The 20,195-nt window shown below is 40.0% G+C and overlaps 1 protein-coding gene across 1 annotated transcript in view; it reads right to left on the reverse strand.

The window, feature by feature from the left end:
* Window positions 1-20,195, reverse strand: part of nlgn2b (neuroligin 2b) — a 96,044-nt gene that overhangs the window by 28,956 nt on the left and 46,893 nt on the right. Inside the window, exons 3-4 of the mRNA XM_084730856.1 lie at window positions 17,509-17,562; window positions 8,242-8,391 (exon numbers count right to left, since the gene is read on the reverse strand). Of these exons, the coding sequence (XP_084586982.1) occupies window positions 8,242-8,391; window positions 17,509-17,562 (204 nt within the window). The remainder of the gene's footprint in view (window positions 1-8,241; window positions 8,392-17,508; window positions 17,563-20,195) is intronic.

Genomic DNA, 20,195 nt, shown 5'->3' on the forward strand with positions numbered 1-20,195 from the left:
TAATACATCAGGCACTGAGGAGTTTATTGCTTCAATACACTGACTGAGCATCCGTATGAAGAATGCCAAACGTTCCCTTTAAGTCACACTGTATCATTGAGCACAATTGTAAATATGAAAAGAGCATTTTAGCAGGATAATAAGCAAATGTTAAATTCACCAGTGCTTTCATTCAGTGTAAAAGCTGTGCTTATTGACTGTACTGTATTTACTACTAGAGAAGCTGCTTTCTATCTTACAAGTAAAAAGCTGAAATTAGGTATAAAGTGCAGAGAAACGTTTCCAGAAGAAGCGTTTCATCTCTCTTCCTGAGGTGAAAAATGTTCTCACTCTCGGAGCCCACGATGGTGGGCCTTTCCCCAGAGTTCATTAATTAGTTAATTAGTTAATTAGTCTGAACAGATGGCTATGCAACACAAATCAGAAGGCTCGCTGGGCCTGGAGCAGGAGGAAGGTAGGAGAAGGTGAGCCGAGCAGCAATCTGGAATCTCAACTGTCACCAAACCTCTGAACCAGGCAGACATTTTCTTCTCATTCACCCATTTTACTCCACCACGACAGGCCGTATTATAAATTAATAAGTAAATTCCAGGAAGTATACCCATTTGCTGGAAAGCTACATATGTATGTGTCGCACGGGAGTGAAAGCACGAAGCGTTAAACCATATGGCTTTAACGTAAGGGCGCTGTGGTCACACTGCAGGAGCGTTTATTTGAATGAATACTTTGCATCGCTGCAGATTTAAAAAAGCATTTCTGACGGTTTATTTTTAGCCTGTTCCCATCTCCCCCCTTCTGTTTCCTTTTCCCTCACTGTCTCTCTATGATTCTCCCTCGCTCATCTGTCTCTATTCCCTGCTCTCTCTTCTTCCCTCATTCCTGACTCCCTATCACTCTCTTAAAGGCGCAGGCATTGTATAAAATGAGGTTGGCATGCGTAAGCTCCTGTGTGTAAGTACAGGATAATACTTAAGATTAGAATATAAAACTATTAGAATAAGGCATGCTTGTGTTTCCCACTTTGACTCAAATTCAGTGTCAGAGAGGAGCGCTATTAAAAATTCAGATGGATGGTGCATTATTCATATATATATTTTACGCACGGCACACAACCAAGTAGCATGTACACGCACACACACACTGTCACATGCACAAGAAGATGATGAAAACATGTACAAACATACAAACACACACAAGGATTATCACCTTAGTACAGTAACCCACTTAAACCTTATCTGTGAGAGAGAGCGCACACATTCGCCCACATATCAACATTTTCAACAATGTTCAAGGAATCGAGGACACTGCGTCATCCCTCATAATCACTCAGCAGGATCGCTCTCCACCTCAATGTGTATTTTTGTATGTATATGTGTGTGTGTGTGTGTGTGTGTGGCAGTTCAGTGTAATAATAAACATACTGTGCAGCGCATGACTGCACTTCAAGCATCTACAACACGAGTCACTGCCACAATGTAAATGTAAATTGGCCAGGTTACGGTCTAGAAACAAGGTTGAGATGAAGCAAACAAAGAGATACAGGCTACCGCTGAAGAGCGTTTCAATCAGTGTGTAATTTAACACCACATTTGATGCACCTGATTTCAAATTGTAAACAGAATCTCATGCTTGGTTTCTAAACGATCACGATTTGTCTGAGAAGTGTGAAAAAGCACCGCAGAAGATGTCAGAATTCCAACTGTACATTATTTATATGTTGGTTACATGTTTCCCCTCTACCTGCAAGTATCTGTATATATGCAGAACACCGCACAGATGTTTACACTGCATTTGTATATGTGTACATTCCATATGTATGCATAATATTTACACATATCCATTGACTAAAGACTCTATCTTACATGCAGTGCAAAGCGGATGGCGCCTATATCATTCACCTGCTTCCCTGGCAGCGTTTGCACTCCAGGCACACCAGCTTCTTAAAGGCGAAGAGAGCTGACTTTCTCATTGGTTTACAGTATGTTATGTCCAAAACACACCCGTGAATAAATCAAGGCACTTGTGCACAGCTGATAAGGTATATCCTGCTGTACACCACAGGTGCACGGGGATTTGAGCACACTTTGAATAAATTAAAACCCTTGCGTATGAGCATTGAATCATGAACTTTAGATCAATGTAAGATAGGGCCCTAAGATTTAAGTTTTCAGTTGCAGTTTGATTTAGGCAACAGAACTACTAGTTTAGGTTATAAAACAAAACAACTTGGTAAGGTTATGAAACAAAACTAATTGGTTAGGTTTAAGAAACAAAGAACTTGGTTAAGTCTTGAAATAAAACTGCTTTGTTAGGGTTCAGGGGAATATCATGTTTTGTCTTTGCCACTGAGACATGTCATTGTTGGCTGTTGACACCTGGGTGCTTGTCTCTGCAATGCAAAGCTATACACACCCAGGTGTAAATAGCCACATTGGCTATTCCAACTATTCCAACCCAGGTGCAAGTAACATCTGCCATGTAGATATACAGTATAGGATTACTAATCAATTTCATTGTACTTGTGAAATGACAATAAGACGATAAAGGATTTCTAATTTACTTATTCTGCTCTAAAAAAAACACCTAAGCAGATATTGAGCTGCATAAAGCTGCAGGTTCAGGTCCCTCATTTCACTAACTCTCAGTTTGTCCTTGTCCCTGTGCCTCTCCATTGGCACTGTCAATAACGGTCTGGATCACGTTACCCTCTGTTAATACTCACTGCAACTCTTGGACGGCATCCTAAACTACTCCCATTTCTCTGTTTATCATTATTCTGATATGTTGAAACAGGCGTGATGCAATAAACAAGATCTGATTACCCAACCTGGCAACCGCAGTGACAGTCACAGATAGTCTGTGTGCAAACACCTCCAAAAGATGATGGAGAATGTAAATACTTGACTCCACTGATATCCAGCAGCACAAGGGCTGGGTACACACACACACCAACAAACACACACACACACACACACACACACACACACACACACACACACACACACACACACACACACACACACACACAGACACACACACACACACACACACACACACACACACACACACAAAGCTCAGCCCACACTCAAAGGCCAAGCAAGCACTGCAAATCTCTAACAGAATGGACAAATAGAATACCCCTTAATCCAAAAATACACCAAAAGCAACAGACACTCATTTCAATTCAGTTTTCAGTGGCTGAAGTATAGTGAGTCAGATCCTGCCTGTTTTTTCTGCAGACGTGCATATTGATATAACAATAAATTAATCCAAAAAAATTAATTTTCAGGCTAAATGAACGCAGTAAATACACCTGTTTGTGCTTTATTATGAAATCCACTGCACAGAAATAACACTCAGTGAACAGATACAGGAATAACCGGTCAAGTCTGAACAACTCTGGTAGCAGAAATGATAACTAAGGATTAACTAGACCTCATTGTGCATGATATCAAAACTGAAAACACTTTACAACTGTTCACACAAAGGCTGTTATTGTACACAGACATACTTCACAGTTCCAGAACAGTAATGTAGAGTCTATATTATCAGGTGTGGATTAGACTTCTGCTACCTGACTGAAACCCTGATACATTGTTGGGACATGTCTTGTTGTATAGGGGACTGTGTCCACCAAAGCATTTTTTTTTCCCAGCTGAAAACGCCAAGTGCTCCATCCAGCTAGGAGCACCTCAAAGTGCTTTGGAGGTGAAGCTTTTTTCAGTTGACATGCTTTGGTTGTTATGACATAGAGTGTCCACGGAGGTAGCAGTTAATTTATGATTTCCACTTGATTTTGCAGAGTTTTTGTTATAAAAAAAATACTGAAGTATCAACTGTTGACTGACTGTAAAAATGTAGGCACATGTTAGAGTAACTGCTCTTGGAAGTAAAGTTTGGTGAGAACCTTTGTTTTGTTCAAGAGATGAAGTTCCATGGAATCTGGTTCAAGAAGTACAGACAAGGAGTATGAACAGGACACAGCACAGTGCTTTACCCAAAGTTCACCAGTTTTCAACTTTTGCCAACCAGAAAAAATGTTTCATGCGAAGCGCTCGGTGCAGAATAGATGCTCAGTGCCTTATCACTCTGCTGCTGTTTGTAGCAGAACGGAAATGTCTGGCGCTCCGACTGGAAATGATTTTAAAAAACCCTTTGGTGAACACAGCTCAAGCTTCAATTCAGGTTTGGTTTTGGTTATTTTCAACTGTGATTTAATAAGAAATGTATTTCTTAACCATCTGACTTTGCCAATTGTCTGCATCCACCCCTGTGACAGTGTGTGTTATAACTGTATGTCCTATGCAAATAAGGCAAGAGTGTAACCACTGTGTAGCATTAGCTTTGCGAGCTAACTGTCAGCAAAAGATGCAGCACTCAGCACTGTAGAAAGGTCTGTCTCCATATATTGATATTTTGCTATGAAGGAAAAAATGCTCTGTCTTGTTTGTATTTCTCTGAACAAATCACAATTGTCTTGGGCAGTTTCTCTGCAAAACAGTATTGGCAGGAACTTTTTTGTTTAACATTTGCACATAGGGTGGCGTGCACTGGCATTAAAATGTCTACATCCCTGCAAAAGAGAAGGTAAAAGCTGCTAGCCTGTTTACATTTGTATCATTGCCGACCCAGGTGCTTATCTGACATTTTCAGCGTAGGTTGCTATTTCGGACGTTGTTGTTGTTTCCAGCACACAGTGGATGCCACAATATTGACTGAAACCAACCAATGGCGTTCTCATACCTGCAGTGTACGTGTTGATGTCTGAGTGTCTTTTTTTTCATGATTTACTTATGATTAGAGGAACTGCTTTCAGTTTTGTTTCCATGTGTACAGTGATGTCACGGCAGCAAATATGTGGGACATTCAAGCTGCAAGACTAAAAACTATAGTTGCAAACTGGACAGGACTGAGGGAACTTTGCAGAGGACACAGAATTAAATAATCAATTAAGTCACACTGCTGTCTTGTCATTCGTAAAAGCACATACAACCTGTCTCACTCTGGGGTGATGCACCCTCGACTCATCCGCTATCAATCAGAATATTAATTTTTATGAGCTAGCCTGCCCGCCCCACGGATTAACCGCAGTGTGTGCATTTCTAACTGCAGTCCATGCATCACTAACAGATGGGCCCTGTTACCACCACAGCCAACATCTGGACAGCCAACAACAAATGGTTTACGGGTGTTGAGTGTTGAGTAACTTGCCCAACCCTGATTAGAAATGACCATCAGATTTGATGTAAGCATCAAAAAAGCCGAAAGCAGCTGAAATGGTCTACAAAGTCTGGGGAGAGATAACAGGGGCACTGGAGCACTGATCCGACAAAGCCGTGAGAGGAATGGGAGGGTCAGTGGTCGTGGCGTCTGGGTTTGAAAACATTTTTTGAATTGTGTTCAAGCCAAAATGAGGTGTTAAATTGCTTTTAAAGGCTAAGATCAAATATCCATTTCCAAGTGTTTCCCCAGATCAAAGTAACCTAAGATGTTCTTAGAAATGATCATTGAGCTTAAGATGCTCCAAAACCAGCAGGATGAACTCAAAACAACACATATCACTAAAGCGTTATTGTTTTTGTTCATTTATCATACTTTTATCATCACCACTGACACTCTCTGTGAAGTGAGGCTTGAAATATCATGACTGATGATGGCAAACGAGAAAATAAGAATCACACTAACTTCTCATTGCCATCATTCCTGTTTTTGCATACTTCTGTACACTGAAAAAAGATTTGTTGAACCAACTTAAATAAGTACTTCAACTGGTGACAAGCTTTTCAAACAGAGTTGACAAATTAGATGAACACAACTTCTTTAAGTCGGATATAATTTCAAGTTGTTATGATCCACAACAGTAGACTAACATCACTAAAAGAGAAAGCTGAATGTGACTCATTCAAAACACTGTATTACTTCAACTACTAATTAAATACACTTTATACAGTGTATTTTAATCTCTTCTGTATGATATACCACTTTCCTTCTTTAAGTTTCTTCTCTGTTCTTTTTCTTTATGATGCTTGTTTATTTCCATTAAGCTTACAGTGGCTCTTATACAGAAATAATGACAGAATAACAATGAAACTTCATGACTCTTACAGGAACCATCACTGCTTGATTCTTGTTTTAATTGGTGTTTAAGAGTAACATCTGCCTCAAGCAGCAGGTAAATCTATCAAAGTGTACTGTCTTAAAGGACTGTCGAATTGTTTCTGAGCTTTGATTTCATTCTAAACCATCCAAGCATGACACTTTCCCATTATGTGGTTTATAACATTTACACTTTGTGATTCTATGTATTTTTAATATACAGTATGACTTACAGACAGTCAAAAACACCACATTACTTTAAAGTGTATTTAGAGTTATCTTCAGCACCACGGTCAGCTCTTAAGGGTGTGCCGTGCACTCACTCCTAAGTGCTGCTTTGGGAGACGAGTAAATATTTAAGTGCATTTGTAGAAACTCTAGTAGAAAACGCTCTTAACTTCTTCACTCAGATCAATCAGGACACCAGGCTCAGGTTTGATGCCATGAAATATTCTTTTTTTCCACCATGTTGACAGGGTTATTGTCACAACACATGTTAGACAAGAAAAGCAACATTTCTACTGGTCATCAAAACTTGAAAGGTGATGTTTTTTTAAAGGTATTCACACGCCATCAGAAAAAAACAAAAAATAAAAAAACTGGGAAAGCAATATGTTATCTGCTTTAGTTAAGACTATTTATTTTCTTTGATGGTACATTCTCTCCTACAGTAGGTCGCTTGAGATACTCACCATTTATAGCTGTCTCTCTCTTGTTCATGCTGCCTGTACTTCCTTTTACATGTTCTGTCATGTCGCATGAGTGGCTGCTTCGTCTCAAACACTCAAACAATGTTACAGTAAACACCATTACAGGTGTAAACTGACATTCATATGCCTTGTTATTTCAGCTTAGATCAAACCCATTTTAGTTCGTAGGCCACATAATGTACACCCTAATTCAATCTCAAGTGGGCTAGAGCAGTAAACCCATTGCATAACAACCTATAAATAATACCAGCTCCAAATTCTTCACTTTCTACTTTAGTGTAAAGAAATACATTTCAAAAACGTTCACAAGTAAGGAACCATTCACTCACAAAACAGATGATGAAAAGGCTTAGATGTCTAACGAAAACTAAGTGTAATTTCAACGTGTCTCAGGTTTTCCACATTCAGTCAGATATTCTTGTATTTTGAAGCTGAACAATGTAGTATTATACTTTTTTTTTATTCGAACAACTTGTCACGATCTAGAAAATCTCTTAATTGTCCATAAATCTCCACTTCTGTGTAGTAAGGCTGGCATTATCACACAACACCAACGAAAGTGGAAACTAATGAGGAAGAAGGTGAAGGTCTCCCAATATAGTTTTAATACTGAAGTCTGATACTGATCATTTGTACTGAAACTGCAGATTGACAATGTTTTGCATGATGTTCATATCTTTACAGCTCCTACAAGGAGTTTTTAACTGGTTATGAATCAGTCTCAGTTTAATACTGATGCCTCTATATGACCCAAATCAGCAAACAGGGCCATCAGCCAGAAGAGTGGCTATTTCTATATAGTTATTCTTAATCCCTGGCACCGGGTCGGATTCTCCTTGAAATCAGATGAAACAAGCCTGTGCCTACATTTTTTCAGGCAATGTTACAGTGACTCATACATTAGCCAGTTAAAAAGAAGCCAGAGAAGATTTTTATTTAGATAATTTTATTTTTGATGTTGTATAAATCAACAAAATATTAAAGTTCCTTTTAGTAGCTGTAAATATGATCAAATAAATGTTTTTTTTTTCAGACTGTACTCTTAGCTAAAATGTATGCTCTGCAATTTTTTACCCTTTGCATTCATTGGGCTGGATTTGACTCTTTGGCAGGCCACTTTTGGCGCACCAGCCATATGTTCGACATCCCTGGCTTAGAGTAAGACAATATAAAACCCACTTGGACTATTACAGCCTGCAGAAGGAGGGGTTTTAATTTTCATTCTTGGGCATTCTGTATTCAACAGTGATTTATGATTTGAGGGGGACATTTATCAAAATGTCTTATAAATAGCTATTTTTCACAGAGCGCTATTTTTCATAAAGCCTGCTTTATTTGTGCATTGTACCACCAATTATAAAACACATTTTTTATTGACTCTCAGGGACTGCTCAAGGTGAGATGACACATGTCAAACAAAGTACATCAAACTTACCGAGTACACCGAGCCGATAGTTCATGGTGACCACGATAACATTTCCGTAGGCAGCGAGAACACTTCCATCAAACATGTTCCCTGAACCCTCCATATAGGAGCCTCCGTGGATGAACAGCATCACCGGCTTCTTACGACGATCCCGAATATCTGCACAACAGAGATAAACAGTGATGTTCATTATTATTATTATTAGTTTTTTTTGTCTTTACTGAACAGATGTAGTGATATAACACAGTAGGTACAAGTATTTACTCCCATACACACACACACACACACACACTCCTAAAGACAAAGTACTGTAATACTAATGAAGTAAAGCAGCCTAAAATAAATTATGAGAGAGTAAGAAAATGAAAGAGAAAAGAGGAAAAAATGCAGGGGGGTTAAAAGGGATTAAAATAATTTTTTTTAAAAAAGAAAAGAAGAATAGTCATAGCACACATTTATATATAATGTTCACTGATCCAAAAACTTGACACAGTTATCAACTTCATATGTCCCCTCTTGACGTTTATTATGTTGTTTGTAGTTGTGTTGTATTTTCAATATGCCAAGTAGTCTGTCAAGAGCATATTCAAAACAGATTTCACACATGGGAAATAAAATTCATTTAGTCTTACACTCTTAGAAATGTGGGCTCCAAAAGGGTTCTTCTTGAAGGGCTGAGGTTCTACCCAGAACCATTTACTTCTGAAGAAACTTTTTTGAAGAAAAGGTTTGTCTAAGACTTTTTTCCTTAAAAAAATGATAGTGTGGTAATAAAGTTGGTGATTAATTTAATAACTGATCAGTTACAGCTCTTTGGTCAGACCCCCTGGGTGGGTTCTTGTTAGCACCCTTAAATGGTAGAAATATTCTGGTTAGAACATCCAGAAAGGGTTCTGGGTGGAACCATAACACGACAGAAAGGTTCTCCTTTAAAGCCTCTCATAGGGGTTTTTGGGTAAAACCTTACACAGATAGTTCTAGGTATAATCTTTTACATTGGGTTCTGGCTAGAACCCTCTGAAAGGGTTCCAAGTGGAACCTCTATAAAATGTTCTACTGAGAACCAAAAAAAGTTCTCATGTTGGGACAAGCCAAAAAACGCTTTATGATTTTAGTTAGCTTCTTTATTTCTAAGAATGCAAAATCAGTTCTTTTCCACACACACCACACACCTCTTTGAGACTTCCTGCTGAGCTGAAGTGTTCACAGGCAACAGGTAGTCTGCCCAGTTTAAACCCACAGCTCTGGTTTTGTATAACTGCAGCAGCCTTTAAAGTAAAAAGATCCATGTGCAGCGTTTCTAACCTCCTACAGCCAGTGATTCACTCAAAAAAGAAGATAAAGATGGAAAAAAACGAAGAAAGTATGAAACATTTTCAGTAGACTGCCTTTATGCTGGCAGCAGGTATTTCATGTGTCTGCCCCACTGGGCTTATCCTCTATATTTTATTCTGTGACGTCTGTTTCCCCTGTCCTGCGAGCTGATGGTACCTTCCCAAACTGTTATTCCCCTCCATGTGTGGAGCAAATGGTGCAGCCAGTTCTGATGCCCTCTCTGTTATTGGTGTCTTTGTGCCCATCAGAGTGTTGCTATGGTTCACTCTGTTGGCCTGTGCGCCACCCCTCCACCCCCCACCTCATGAAACCCCCCTCTTGCAGCGTCTGTGGTACAGTCTGAGTGTCTGAGCGTGGATAAGGCTGAGAGAGCTGCCAGTGCAGCCCATTTAGGCTGAGCGTCTGCACTGTGCAGGGCCTGTGGATAATTTGTATGAAAGCCAGACCAAGTGGAAACATAAATAACAGCCACAGCATCTGTTTACCCTGATGAGCTTCAGCACTCCGAGATGGGGGAGACGGAGAAATAGGAACAGAGAGAGATACGGGGGGGATAAAGGGGGGTAAGACAGAGAGAGGAAGGAGATGAAAATAGGGCAGTGTGTGTGAGAGAACTGACAGCGGTAGAGACATGGATGGGAGGTTCAAACCAAAAAAACATGATAGCAAAGGATGAAAAAATATGGAATGTTACAAAGCAAGTCATACATAGCGAGGTACGCTAATGAAGACTCAAAGTCACACAGGATTCACACCGTATTCATACACACACACACACACACACACACACACACACACACACACACACACACACACACACACACACACAAACTCTTGCATAGGCAGCTGCGATGTTGAGTCGCTATGGAAACTGCTTCTCGCTAATAGAACTGCACCAGCCATTCCATTGCACCGACTCACTGAATGCCTGTTGCCTTGGTAACAAATTCTACTCACGTATTTGCACACCCGCCTGCATCACCACCTGAATCTCAGGTTACACATGCACTTGGGTGCGTCACTCACAGTCGCACACACACACACACACACACACACACACACACACACACACACACACACACACATTTAAACACACACACAAGTGAACGTGGAAAAATGGCACATATGGCTACACACATACGTATGACATGAGCAGACTGGCTAAAAATAAAATTTTTCAGTCGTACACTCCGACGCGCTGCTCTTTTTCATCTCTCCTCTGGTGTATTCTGAAGCGCAGCTGATTTCCCAGAGGATATGTAAACAAGTTCAATTATCCCGGCATTACCAGGACAGTATAGAGGAGTGACATCTCAGCAGGCCGTCACCAGCCCCGCTCACAGCGACACTCACACCATAAATTAAATCCTGAGAGACAAGCAACTTTGGCAATGACATACCGCCATTTATAGGACCGATCAGGATGTTTTTACTTTTAAATGAATGTTTTAGCTGCTGTGTTTACAGAGAAAATTTATATAAACATATCTGACGCAAACTTATCTGTAAAACATCAAAACAACTTAAAAGAGCATTGCACCAATTTAGCATTCCAGTTCTATCATGGACGGACTTTGACGGATCAAAATTGATGCAGCAGAGCCAGAGATGCTCTTTTATTTCACACTATGGTTGAGACAATGTGACAAAAAAAATACAGGTTTGCTATTAAGCCAAATGCCAGACCGACTTTTACCACTAGGTGTCTCATGTGGCTCAGCTGCTCCTGAATGGAGCATAATGACAGCCAATGAATTAGAGTGAAGTCAATAGTTTTATCCGCAGTTCCTGTAAATGGTTCACAATTAAAGACTTTTTAAGAAATGATGGAACTGTCCACTGAAGCAATAGAGGGCTTTTTATTTGAAATGGGTACAGGAAGTGTTGAGTTTGTATTGACAGTGTAATGCAGTAACTTTAAGTGGGCAAATGGGAGTGGATCAAAACAAGGCTTTGACTTACCTTTCCCTCTGCTACAATATAATTCACAAGTTAGTTAGCAATTTCGCTCTGCATCACCAACTATTCAGCTGTGATATATACTGTGCTACAAGCACGGCAGAGACTGCACACAATTCCCATGATGCCTACTGGTACTGGAACACATCAGCAAACTCAAAAGAATATTGTAGTTTTTCAAGTTTGCTGTTTTGTGTTATAAAATACAAATGCGACTTTTTTTAGTGTTTGTGATGTGTCTGCTCAGAACGTTGTGGTTTACGTTGGAAATTTTCATTTTTGAGCTCCTTTACAGTTTTAAACATTTCTTCAGAGCAGCTGCATTGCAAACGTGATTGCGATTTTTGGCCCCAGGCACTTACAAAACCTACAATGCAACTTTTCCAGTAGGGTCTACAATTCAAGTGTTTTATGCCAGCAGTGGCTAATGTAGCTACTAACCCCAAGCTTCCTGCAGCAGGCAGAGATTAGTGACAAGTGACAACAAATTTATCAGATGCAGCTCCCTCTGGAGCTCTGACACTGATCAGACAGAGCACAGTTTTTTCAGTGGGAGCTGCCTTATCCAAGTTGTTTTCTATGGGCAGTAAGCATGTTTTGCACTTTGATGCACCCTTCGCACCTCATGTTTTACATGCTCAGAGCGCCTCGCACTTTTGTAGCAGCAGAAAAAAACAGGCCAACATCACTGAAATGTTCCCATTGTCCAGTCAGGGACTTCTGTGGTGACAACAGAGTGTAAAGTTGCTTGGAAGTAAAAATGGAGGACAAACAAGTGGTGACTCTCTGTGGAATCTGTATGTTCCCCCTGTGCCTGTGTGAGTTTCCTCTAGGTCATTTCCCCCTCTATCAATAACATCCAGCACTTTGGTCAGTAACCCTGACTATGGAGCTGGCTTACAATCGGCCCACTGCTACTAATTCTATAACTGTACTTTGCATGGTTGTACATGTCACAATAAAGTTGACCTTTTACTTTTGCTGGATACCTGGAGCTATATGACTTTACCTTCTGCAGTCATCATGATTTGAACAGTAAACAAACTGGCCTAGGGGCAAATTAGTGTGGTAGTAGAGTTTTCTGGTAAACTATTTTCATTACAGGTAGCATACATTTTATGGTTTGTGTTAAGCTAACTTTAGCTCACTTTCAATATCTCTCTTTCAACATCTTCCTGAGCAAGCTTCCCTGTGATTTCTCCTCTTTCTGAGGGGTCTCATGTGCCCACAGACTGTTCCCCAAAGTATTTAGAAACAGCCTCTCGATCAGAGCGAGTGCCCTCCATCTGTACATTTTTAATGTGGATGTTTAAGTAGCTAACTATCAATTTGCTAACTAGGAAGTTAACCACTTCTAGCTAACCAAATAAAAGTTAAATATCTGAGTTTACTTCACAACAAAATCACGGTTTGACTAAGGACAGGTGATTGGTGGTTGTCTGGCAACAATATTTAAAAAAGTTACATGTTGCTCTTTTAACAGCTTCAAGAAAAAAGGCAGTGAATCTCATGTTTAGCGGTCTGATCAACTGTAACAACTGTAAACACACTTTGACTTCCCCTTTAAATCTAACAGCTGTTTTTTATCCTAGAAATACCATTGTTAGTTGGATTGCTGTAGTGTGTGTTATGTGTTAAGTAAAGTAGTGACAGGAGAGTTTCTATTAGGTGATGGGTCAGTTCTTTTGTTTACATTGTGGGATTGTGACTTTAATAGGGAGACCCCTTTTCAAGCTAGCTTCTGCTCCACTAGCCTTGACCAGAAAATGTGTTTTCCCACTGAGGATCTCTTCATTTTTTGTTTTTCTAAAAGACTGGGACAAAATACTCTCTTTTTTTTCTTTCTTTTTTTGCTGTACAGGGCAGTAAAATTTGAGCAGCTTGCAAGTACTACAACAACAACAAGAGCTCTGCTGAGGTCTGCAGAGCTCCATCCTGCACCGACTTTCAGTTTTTGGAAACTGTGAATAAAAAAGATAAAAAAAAGATCTTTTTCTCATAATTCAGAACCACTGAAAAAAATGTAAAGTTATGACTGAAATATTTGCTTAGCCCAATAAAGGCTATGAGTAAGCCCAAAGAATCTACATGGAAATAAAAAAAAGATAAAAAGATAAAAAGTTCATGCATACCTACAATGCCTCAATGAAAGGTGGATAGGACAAGGTCCAAATGATGTAAAAGGAAAAGTTTAAGTTTCAGACTTTTCATCTGGTAATCTTAAGAGGAACAATGTCTAGTTTCAAGGTTCCCACTCTTTTCTAGAGATCATATTCAAGGACTTTTCCAGAACACGCTGAGTGATGATAACTGGTACGACAGACAGGGGTCGAGCCATACACTAATATGTTCCTGCAGTCTGTCTTTAACTTCTCTATAAAATCATCTGTTACATGTTTAGAAAGTATGACAGTCTTTCAATCTTGAACTTGTACAGTTTTTTCCTGACAATCTGTCACTCACTCCTGTAATCAGAGGACAAGTGTTCAAGAAATATGTCAGTATAAGGGGAGAACCTTTTAATCAATGTCACTACATTTCCTGCTCTCTCTTCTTACTGTTTTTGTTTTACTTTTTATTTTTGTCTTGTTTAAATGCTCTGCTTTAATATTTGTTTCTTTTGGGAAACATTTTGTTTTCTTTGCTTAACAAATGCTATGCAAATCAATTTTAGCATCATCATTACTATTAATTTAGAACCTAAAATATTTTTCTTATGAGTTATATTAGCCACAGCTGACTGAAGACCAGTAACTGAATAACCTGAATATTAATACAGGCAGCATCCTACAATTTTGTCTTCTGACAAATCTGGACTGAACTTGACTTTCAAAGTTTGCAAGGATCATTAACTGACTCTTATTGGTTGACCAGAGTAAAATAATGTTTTGTCACGATACAAGACAGCATCGATTGTTTGGACAACGATGTGTTATTTGCCGATAATACAGTCTCTCTTATTTAGGGGTCTGTGATCAAATTCAGATCATATCATATCTCCATTTAACACATTCAGCTACATTTCTGTCAGCTCACAAAAAGAAACTTAATTATGATTTAACAATTTTATGACTTAAGTCTCATTTGTGACACAAGCATGTCATGTGATTTTCAAAATAAAGGTTTATTTTAAAGATGACAGTATAGATTGAATCAATAATACTGGATCATTGAACACTGAATTGATCAATTAGTCCAGATCAATATATCGGTATATCCCTATTGATCACATAATACGTTGGCCACTTTACTAATAAAATCAAGTAGAAGCTTTAGCTAAGCTAATCACACTCATAGTGAATCACTGCTACAAAAGTCATTATTATGATCCATCTTGAACATCAATATGATCTTGAACACAACTTTTCCTTTTGCACTTTCAGATGACATTTCAGCCTTTCCCTCTCATTTTTCATGTGTTTTCCATGACTGGAAAAAAAAACATTCCAGGATTTTTCCAGGATGCACCCCTGAGTTTATATTAAATGTATGTATGTGGGAATACAGGCATTAGTCTGGCAGGGTGACCTCTGGTGAAAATATAAACTTGAATATATCACACCATTTGCATGAGACAATCACTTCTGGGCAGCAAAAAAAAAAACATGAATTAAAAAGAAGAGATGTAAACAGAGTAGGACATGTTGAAGTGAGGGAAATGGAGCTATGATTGTAAGGGGACTCAGCACAAAAACAGATGGGTGATTAGGGGTGCAGGGTCGCAGGGTGAAAGTGTTTCTCTCAGCCCAAATCCGAGGCCTATATGGCCAACAAGGAGCTCACTGTCTCCTGCCGGCCTCCAAAACACTGGCACATTATTCACTTCTCTCTTTTCAACCTGACCTGCTATCCACCCCTCTACATCTATTCTCAATGTAACGTCTTACCTCCCAATAGAAGCTGCCTCCTTTCTCCTTTTCCGGTATTCTCGATTCTCTCTCATTCATTCTCGTATGGAAATCTCAATTGATTTGAGTGTAAAAGTTTTAGCCTGACTCAGCACTTGAATGCTGCTTGCACTCAAACCCATGCCAAAAAGCAATGCAGTTCCTTGCAAAAAACAAGCTCCTAATAATAGTATTTCCAACAATGTTTGGGAACCTGTGTCCAATCCATACCTGAGCAATTAAGTCAGGAATCTAGCCCAACCCGAACCCTCCCAGTCCTGTCAAGATCCATCAGGTGTCGGCCTAAATGTCAAGCTCTACCCGTCTCCTCCTCATCCACCCTCTCAATCTCTCTTTCTCTACATCTCTCTCACTTTCAAAGCTCTATAAATGTCATTTCATCATGCACTTGTCTTCATTATGACTATTTTTTCCCTTCTCTCCCCCTCATTGCCCTCCCCTGTGCTCTCGCACCGCTCAGCTTTTTCCTTTTCTTTCATCTCTATTCTATCATTCTGCTCCTCTCCTAGGCAATCCTGCATGAATCCTTCCTTCTGTTTTCACCGTTAAGAAACCACACAATTGGATTAGCTACATCTGTCTCTTTTTAAACCATAGCAATTAGAGATGCAAGGGAGAGAGAATTCAATACCCAAATAGCACAGAGCCCAAAATACAAAAAAAAAAAGAAAGAAAAACCACACACATTGGCACAAATTAGAGCACATGCGCTCAGGCGTAGACTCACACATGCACTGTGCTTGTGTAGACGCACATGCTCAAATGGAAATGTAATGCACTCTCTATGTGTGTATGCATAATGCTATGTATTATACAGTACAGTCTGGGCACGTGTACAGAAACACATGCACACACACTGTCTGCATTGATTTTGGCTACATCAGTAAAGAGGAATGAGAGCGTCTCCGTTTGACTGCAGCGAACCTGTAAACCTGTACAGCAAGAAATATCCTCCACTTTTCCTATAAGGTGCAAACTAGAACCATAAAGCTTTGATTGACCTGTCCCCAACCCTGTTTGGTTCCTGGTAGAACCTTTTCTAAAGGTTCCACTTGAAACATATTCAGAGGTTTCCACCTGGTTATACCTAGAACCATCTGTGAAGGATTTCACCCAGAACCCCCTATGAGAGGTTCTACAGAAAACTTTTTTATGGTGAAAGGGTTCCACCCAGCACCACCCATGAGTGCTAACAAGAACCCACCCAAAGGGTTATACCAAGAACCGTTTTAGATTCCACCTATTTTATCCTGAACCCACTCATGGGTTTACCAAAAAAACTTTTAATATCCCAAGAGTTTTATCCTGGACTCACCCATGGGGTTCTAGATACCCACCTAGGGTATTGTACGAAGAATCCTTTTATATTCCTATCTAGAACCCATTCAGAGAATTCTACTGACAATATTTTTCAAAGTTTCAACTATCCTCGAAGAACTCCCTTTTTGAAAAAGGGTTCTTTGGATGAAACAGCTTCTGCAGAACCTTTTCTTTAAAAAGAAAAGGTTCTTTCAAAGGAAATGGTCCTGAGTAGAACCTCAGCCCTTGAGTAAGAACCTTTTGGACCCCTTGTTCCTAAGACTGTACTTTAAAAAATGAAGAATTGCAGGACGCCCAATAACATTATGAAGGACAATAATTTAGCAGAGCATTTCATAAGGACTTTAGTGCAAGAATAAAAGTGCAGGTGAAAAAGGACTGAATATTGATTTTTTCGGTGATGCATCACACAGGATAGTCAGAACATCAGCGTGTGGTTGATCAACCACACAGCAACCGAGGGAGGAAAGTAAATTAGCTCCCCGTGCAAGTATCCGAAGAGCAGCATTTGTAACAGGGGGGAATGGAGAACAACTATTTTGTATGGAGCTCCATATGCATTTGAGCTAAAAGCGTGCCTGTGAGGAGGAATGACAGATTTGTGTGCTAATAACAGCAGTTAACAATGGACGTTGTAATATGCTCATAGAGAGAGGAGTCTAAGATGATTATTAATACAGATACAAACACAACAGTCCCCACAGAGTTCGAAAAGTGGAGCACGAGAAGGAAAAAAAACATGCAATTAAAATACCTTCATCCCTTGGTCTGTTCATTGTAGACTCATCGTGCTTTTTGGTGAGCGGACCTGAGGTTCAGAAAGCAAAGGGAGGGAGAGAAACAAAAGACAAAGTTCAAACAGATTGCATTTGCAGAAAAACACAAAACAGAAAAACAAGAGCAGATTAAAGAAAAAAAAATAGAAAAAGATGAGACACTTTGCTTTGTTACATTTCAGTGACTGTGTGCAGCTGAAGACATAATGTTTACAAGGATTACACACTGTTTCCTGGAAAGATAACCCCAAACTCATCTGTTTTAACTGCTTAGGATCTAGTCACGGACTGCCTCGCAAATGACCCCAGGGGCCACTTCTCCTCGACCCCTCTCCCAATCAGTCCTGACACTCTGCTGCTTTGTAAAGAAAAATCAATGAGCAGAATCAAGCCATCACTCTTTTCGGTCAGGAAAAAAAAAAAAGCAAAGGAATGCCAAGGTGCTCTGTATCCTCCTGCTTCGGCTCAGGATGAGCGCTGCAGTCCTAAGGCAAAAGTCCCCGCAGAATCCAGAGAGACTAGACTGTCAAAACATAACACTGAGGACGCGCACACACACGGGCAGGCACAGATACTCATCCTGACCTGAATGCATGTGACCACGTACGCACATTGTGCACTGAGCATGGAGCCTGAAATGTGAGTCTTTGCGAACAAATTAGCAAAGAGGGAGCTGTTTGTGATATTTACACCGCCTGCGAAGGTTTGTGACAGGATTCCCCCTCGCCAAGGTCAAATAGGAGCCCCCCCATTAAGCTTTAATGGTAACGCCAGTTAAATGCTCCATAGGGCACAGCCAATAACAAGCATTTATCACGGTGGCCAACCGACGCCCCAGCACGTCAACCTCTGTAAGTCTTAACTGATAAGGAGCCCATTAATTTGTTTTTTCTTGGTTTCTGTCAGTGGAGCTTTCCATCAGCCCACAATTACCTCTGCGTTTTGTGACGTTCTGAGTCACTGTCTACATAATCACACCTTAAAGAAAGCCACACACACACAAACAAGCAGCCCCACACACATTAAGGGTCCAGTGTGTAAGATTCACAGGGGTTTATTGGCAAAATATGGCAGAAATGCAATATACTATTGATAAGTATGTTTTCATTAGTGTATAATCACTTCAAAGTAAGAATTGTTGTGTTTTTGTTACCTTAGATTGAGCCCTTTGTATCTACAGAGGGTTGAGGTCCTCTTCCACAGACTCTGCCATGTTTCTACAGTAGTCCTGAATGGATAACAGGGCTGGATATCATCACTGATTTTCTCATTTGATTCAATTCTGATTCAAAAGGTTCCAACTTAATTCGATTTGTGATTTGATTCAATTCAGTATCGATTCTTTTGGGGATATTTCAGAAACAATACGAATTTTGCTTGGGTATGACAGATTCTTAAACACTGGTCTCGTATCTGGAGTCAGTGTGTGGTTTGTCCATTCTAGGCTACTGTAGAAACATGGCAGACTCCAATGAAGAGAACATAAATGTCTCATTCTAAGGTAACACAAACACAAAGACTCTGATTTTCAAGTGATTATACACTAATGAAAAGACACTTATGAATATTAAATTCAATTTCTACTATATTCTGCCAATAAGTCCCCATAAATCTTACACACTGGACCTTTAAACATCCACATGCCACACAAAGCTTGTTAACAGTGCCCTTATCATCTGTTGCTGTCCTCTTCGTACCCACCCAGCAGCATACTCCCTGCTCTTTGGGGAGAGTGGGGAGGCGTTGCAGTTGCTCTTTTTAAAGAATACTCTACGTTGGGTTGCCAAGGGGTTTATCACTCTGCCAGAGTGCTGCTAACATGTCTGTTTCTACCATTCTGCTGGAAACCTCCCAGTAAAGTGACGGCATATACATGTATATGTGTTCATATATTGCAAACACAAAGGAGACACAGACCATCACTGCACTCCACCATTATAATTCTGCACTTTCACCCGTCTCTCTATATGAATATGGTTTCCTGATATAAAATGTTTATCTTCCGTCTAAATGGAAAAGGATCGATGCTGAATGGATTTGCTGCATCCTCCGAGGCGAGTACCACCATGTAGGCGCCTGATCCAGAGAGCACTTCCTGCCATAGAGGGAGATGGTACAGTGGTTGGTCCAGGGCTACGGAGCAAACAGGTAGACAGACCGGTAATGGATAAAAAGGCACATTAGTCCTCCGTCTTGTCAGCACTTCCCCACTACTTAGCACCACTCTAAAACCACACCTCGCAGCTTAATGGAGACTCTTATTTCATCCGTTTTCTAATGCCTAATAAAGAGCTAACCTACAGTATATGTGAGGATAAGCTCTGCTCAAACAGATAGTCGCACTTTGTAACGGACCATCAGACTTCACCTTAAGATTTCACACAGGCACCTCACCTTAACAGAAGTAGAGCCTCCTAGTCTGTTAGTTTAAACAAATGACAATGGCAGAGAAGTTGTGTACTGTTGAGCCTGGAGTCCACAATAAAGTCTTCTTTTGTCACATCAACAGTCCAACAAGGCTAAATGCCTTCAGCCATGTTAACAACTCTGTGAATCTGTACTTAGGCATTCAAGGGCTTTGAGCTAGTCTCACATAGCCAGTCCTATCTCCATAGCGCTGTGTCAATGCTTGAGAAAGGTCACAACCACAGTTGTCTCTGGTGGT

Source organism: Lutjanus erythropterus, chromosome 11 (genome assembly GCF_056507025.1).
Source record: "Lutjanus erythropterus isolate fLutEry1 chromosome 11, fLutEry1.hap2, whole genome shotgun sequence".
NCBI lineage: Eukaryota > Metazoa > Chordata > Actinopteri > Lutjaniformes > Lutjanidae > Lutjanus > Lutjanus erythropterus.